General features: G+C 38.9%; 1 protein-coding gene across 1 annotated transcript in view; it reads right to left on the bottom strand.

Moving 5' to 3' along the window:
• Positions 1-1,188: 1,188 nt before the first annotated feature.
• The window catches only part of WDR24 (WD repeat domain 24), a 640,974-nt gene continuing 636,162 nt past the window's right edge, over positions 1,189-6,000 (bottom strand). Inside the window, exon 10 of the mRNA XM_044070612.1 lies at positions 1,189-2,092. Coding sequence (XP_043926547.1) covers positions 1,924-2,092 — 169 coding nt within the window. The 3' untranslated portion in view covers positions 1,189-1,923. The remainder of the gene's footprint in view (positions 2,093-6,000) is intronic.

Below are 6,000 nucleotides of genomic sequence, written 5' to 3'. Positions count from 1 at the left end.
ATAACACAGGTGAAGACAGACAAAACAGAAGCTACCTACACAACCAATATTAAAATTCAAGGCGCTGCTCTTTTTTTTTTTCATTTGTGATTCAGTCTATGCTAGTTTAACTAGAAGGAAAAAAATCTAATGGGATAACTCAGAGTCTCTGCATTTTCTCAAAATTCTTTTGTCATTCAAGCTGTACAACATTTATTCAAGGAGAACATGTACTTTACAGTCTTCAAAATTAATGAAGATAAGGATTTCAGGATAATCAAACGAAACCTAAACAAGCAAAAGGTAGGTGATTTTTTTAGTTTATGTTTTGCTCAATCTTCTTACATAGAAACTTCCTACCTCAGACATCTAAATGTGACTTTGAATATGTATACCAGCAGTTTGTTTAACTAAGATACAGTTGTCAAAGGAACATCTCTTTGCATTCTCTTTCTTATGCATGGTTAAAAGTGATTCATTCATCATCATAACTGCACATTAGTTTTGGGCTCCTGGTCTGGAATGGCTCAATAAGTTTGCAAGGTGGGATATACAATGCAAAACAATTATGTAATGTTTCAATTCTTTACAGCATACAGACTAATATATTGTAAAGAAATATGTGATGTTTTAAAATTTTATATGTCAAAATAAAAAGACCAATAAAAAAATGACAGTGAAGCCATGTACTGCATTTTAACCATACAGTGAGCACACAAATATTAGTGTTTTCAGTCATCTTATCTATACATTGTGTTAATCTTTATTTAAGCCCCCTGCCCTCTGCTTAAGAAACCAACAATCCTCAGTCTGATATCAATATATTCCTTGGTTTTGCCAACTCTTCTTAGTTCTTTTTCTAGGGAAGAAGAATTTAAATGAACGTAATAACTACACACAGAGACATTACAGCTCATTTCTTCAACAAATGTGCTTAACACTAAACCACATACTGCAATAAGGCCATTTATACTAAGCTCAATGTTTGCAAGATGAATGCCTGATGTAGGACCTTTGTCCCAGATGGTTTTAAATCTTGTTCTTGAAATTTGAAACAGCTCCTACAAAAAACATTATTTAGAACAACTGTGGTGAAAAAGAGTAATACAATGACATATGCCTTTAACAAATGGACGTGTGGAGGCCTTCTAGCCTTACTACATTTGTAGCACATGCAAGTATGCATCAGCCTTTGATAAGTACGCAAAATGAGACATAAACCCACTGTTGTTTACTGTTCTTGGGAAAATACACAAAGACAGAAGGCATACATACGTACCAAGTTTCCTTGGCAACAATGCCTCCAAAGTAAGAAATAGTCTTGTATGAAATAAAGAAATTTAACTCCTTCTGCAGATAACACAAAATGGTGACAACATACAGAAGTACTGTATCTGTTTAACATACCTGCTTACACTGATTAAATATACTTGTAAAACCTGCAGCACTCTTGATTAAATGTGTACATAGGTGAATCAAGATACACAGTCAAACATATACAAGGAAAAGTCAGTATACTTAATGTCCAAGTCCCAAAGAAATTACAAAAAACATTTCTCTGTAAGCATTTTAATGTTCAAGCTGTTAAAGGCTTTGGATTTTGTATCATTTACACTTTATTAATGTCTTTTAAAACAAAAGTACTTGAAATCATTTCTTGACAGTATCAATGTAGAGTACCAGGAAATACAACAACCATACAGAGGACATAATGGACTGCATGTGAATTCCTTCACTTAATTAGATTAGAATTTAGAAGAAACAATTGCCTAATGACACACAGTCATGGTCTATAAAAGACTTCCTTACTGAACAAAATGCAGCATGCTGCAGCACACTGAAGAAGTCAAATTATCTCGCATGACAGAAAAGCACTCCAAAACCTCAGTAAATGATTATTATTATAAAAGATAACTACGTTCCCTTTCCATGGATCTATGCTCTTCATGTATATTCACAGAGATGACCACAGCCAGCAGGACAGTGTATATTTGTCTGTAACCAGTTCATGATGTGCTGTAGATGCCCACCATGGCTACAGCCCTGGCACCAAACAAACAAGCCTTTTACTACATGATGGCAGACAGCACACATACTGGCACACTGTCGACACCTACAAACAAAAAGAAAAAAAAGTCATATTATTTACGTATTTTTAAATTATTACTACAGCTGTTGTACGCCACCAGCACTGCACAAGACCATCATTTCTACAGAATACATATTACAAATGTCTGTTAGTGAACTGTTATTTCTGCTACATTATACCAAAACTTTATAATTAAGGAACCACAGTTAGTGGATGAAAAAAAAATTTCAAACTCAGAGCAGTATAGAAGACTGCAAATTACAGCCAGTGATATAAACAGCTTAAGTAAGCATTTACTAACTGTGCACTGGACAAAATGAAAACATGCAGGCACAACTACATTACAGCAGGATGTGGCTGTACATGGTCAAGGCAAAGGTTATAACCTCACTTCTGCAAATAATACTCATTCTGAGAGAAACTGAAATACTTGTTTAACAACATATTTAAATCAGTTCACATGATACTCTGGTAACAGATATGGAGAAATACCATTATGATACCCTTGACATGTATGTGAGCTAAATAAGACAGCATTAGACCAACTGTACTTCAAAACGTGTCCCACAGCAAAATCTTTATGTTCCAAAAATAGTAAAAAAAAAAAGTGTGTGTGTGTAACCATTTAAATGCCCCTTGGTGGGTGCTTCACCAACAGCCAACAAGCCTGAAAAGATGCCAAAACCACGAGGCAACCAGGTTTTAACAGAGGAAGATGAAGGAGTTTTGGAATTGACCCAGAATGGCCAATAAAACTACAGTTTCAAGTAAGTAACCACTCCCACAGGGGCAGGCAGGCTGCTCATTGTTTTTCACTGCCACTGATCAACAGAGAGACTTTCCTTTAGCCCAAGCACAAAATGGCCTCACAGAAACTTACAAACAGTTCAAGAACAGCAAGCCTGTAACTGAACTTTTTTAAATCTCAGAAAAGTGGGAAAAAGCAAGATTTTGTTTTTTTGTTTTTTCAGAGATAGCAGAGGTTAACAAGTACCAACAAGTTATAACAGTGCAGTAAATGACCCCACACAAGAGTGCTAGGCCAAAGACAGATAAAATGCAAGTTTTGAGAAAAAAACGATTTTAAAAATAAGTGCAAACAGGAAATTCAGTAAACAGCTCTAGGTTGTGCTCTAAATACAGTTACTAATGCAGAAATCAAATTTAACAAGCCAGAAAATGCTCAAAATAGGCGGCTATGCAGAAAAACTTAGCAAATAAACAGAGGAAAAATACTTAAAGTTTCAAAAGTGGCTCCTTTCTTCTCTCAGCGTTTTCTCCTCTTGGTGTACAACAGAAGGAGGAAGCTACTACATGATAGAGCAAAATCCCTAATAGGGAAGGCATCTCTGATCAGTACTAGCAAAAAACTACGATCCCTCATAAAATCCTCCAAGGCCAGCTTCGAGAGAAAAATTGCACAGGACACCAAAGACAATCATAAGGCTTTTTTCAGTTATGTTAGAAACCTGGGATGCAACTCCCAGACTTGTTCTGAGTTGGTTCTAAACGACAAAAAAATACACTGAACCCACAGACATAGTCAATATACTGGCAGACAGGTTCAGTGCAAACTTCTCCCCCCCCCTCCCCCCCAAAAGAGCAAGTCTCTATCCCGGCAGAGGGCTGCCTCCCAAATATCTCACATGCTCAGGTGAAGGCTGCCCTCTCCAAAGCAAAAAACACTGTTTCCATGGGACCAGATGGCGTCCCAGGTTGCGTCCTACATGAACTACAAGAGGAACTAATCCCTCAAATAAAACAGCTATACAATCTCAGCCTCACTACAGGATATGTGCCCACAGAATGGCGTACAGCAACGGTGGTCCCACTCCACAAAGGTGGAGCCTCTATGGACCCTGGAAACTATCGCCCCATAAGCCTGACTAGCTTAGTCTGCAAGGTTATGGAGAGGATCATCATGGAGCTCATAAACAAAGACATTGGGGACCTACAGACACTAGATCCTACCCAGTTCGGCTTTGTCAAGGGCAGATCCTGCCTTTTGAACCTGGTTGACTTCTTTGAAACAGTCACCAAAGCCATAGATGAAGGGAAGGTAGTCCACACAGCCTATCTGGACCTTGCAAAGGCATTTGACACAATACCCCACTCAGGCATCATAGATAAGCTATCCAGCTTAAATATAAACCCCTATGTCACAAGATGGGTCGCAAACTGGCTCAAAGACAGAACCCACAGAGTGAGAGTTGCTGGAGCCATGTCAGACTCGAAACCGGTCACAAGTGGCGTCCCACAGGGTTCTGTCCTAGGACCACTCTTGTTCGGTATATACTTTTCCGAGGTACAGGCAAACGTGGGAGGACTATGGCTCACCAAGTTCGCAGACGACTGCAAACTGGGCGCCATAATCAACTCTCCAGCTGACACAAACATCCTTCAAAAAGGTCTCACAGAGACAGATAACTGATGCCAGCGCCATGGTTTAAAGCTAAATGCCAAAAAATGTATAGTCATACCCTTTGGCAAAAACAATGTGCCCACAAATTACCACATAGGCGGAAACCCATTAAGTACAGAGAAAGTTATTAGGGACCTGGGGACCCAAGTTGATAGCAATCTCTCCTTTGAAAACCACATTGCCAAAGTGGTTAGAAAGACCTTCTACATAGCCCACCTCATCATGAAGGGTTTCACATCTAGATCAAGAGAGGTAATTGTGCCCCTTTATTCATCCCTCATCAGGCCCATCATAGAATACACTGCCCCTTTTGGGATGTACCTTACCCGACACCTGCAGCAATTAGAAAGACCCCAAAAGTATCTCACCAAGAGGATCAAGGGTCTCAAACAGATGCCATATGCTGCTCGGTTAAAAAAACTCCAGCTCTACTCAGTTGCATACCACCTACTTCGAGGCGATCTATGCCTGACATACAAAGCTATGTCAAATCCAGAATTAATGGACATGCTCCACCTCAGTAAATCTAAATCCCTTAGAGCCACATGCTCGAGGGACTTGAACCTCAGCACAGAAATAAATAGAACTTGCTGGAGGGACAGGTTCATAACCCAGAGGCTCCCTTCGCTCTGGAATAGAATTCCAGCTCATGTGAGGCAGAGCACCTCACTGAATCTCTTCAAGAAGAATCTCGATAAGTGGATGGGGAATCGTAGGTTTGTCCCAGGGATTACTCCCGTGTCACTATTAGACAGAGGCACAGTAAACTAAACCTTAAAAAGGGCACAGTATACTCAAATCGAGGGGTGGCGTAAGCCATACAGAATCGGGCTAGGCTTATAATTGCCCCAGGGCAGATAGCCTAGTATGAACCTATGAACCTATAACCACAAACACATGCACAAAATTTGTAGGAGGCTGGTGAGTGACTTGTACTGCAGGTTCATAAAATAAGTTTTTTAACGAGAGGCAAAACCATGAGTCACAAAATGAGTCCCCTAATTTGAATTAAATAAATCACACAAACAAGACCCCTCACAACAATGTATTCCATTTTTTTGGTCTGGATTACAGTTATTCACTCATTTCAGCAGAATCTGCTGTACGAACGTTTATCAAGATTACACAGACTCTTAAAAATGAGCAGATAGTTCTTGGGTAAGGTTTAACACATTTGTAGCAGCATCAGGTAATTTTTACATTTTATTTCAGCATTTCTGGTAGTTAGCTTTATAGTTTAACTATCCTTTTAGTTTGCAGTTGCAGATATCTTTTGTTGGATAGCTGCAGCTTAATTTTTTTTTTAAATTTCAGTTATGTTCAATTAAATTTTTTAGGGGGTTGATTTAGGTGGGCAGGGGGTGTGGATGGCTTTGTGTATGCAGTCTGTGAAATTTCTTTTTTTTTTTTTGTATGAACTGAATAGAGTTTTTTTTATTGACAACACAATTACAGTGTCAACAAATGATTGCTGATGCAGGCAGAATAGTGACATACACTTTATACAAAT

The sequence above is a fragment of the Protopterus annectens genome, chromosome 4.part1 (genome assembly GCF_019279795.1).
Source record: "Protopterus annectens isolate FY-2018-M chromosome 4.part1, PAN1.0, whole genome shotgun sequence".
Taxonomy (NCBI): domain Eukaryota; kingdom Metazoa; phylum Chordata; order Ceratodontiformes; family Protopteridae; genus Protopterus; species Protopterus annectens.
This window is presented reverse-complemented; position numbering and strand designations above follow the sequence as displayed.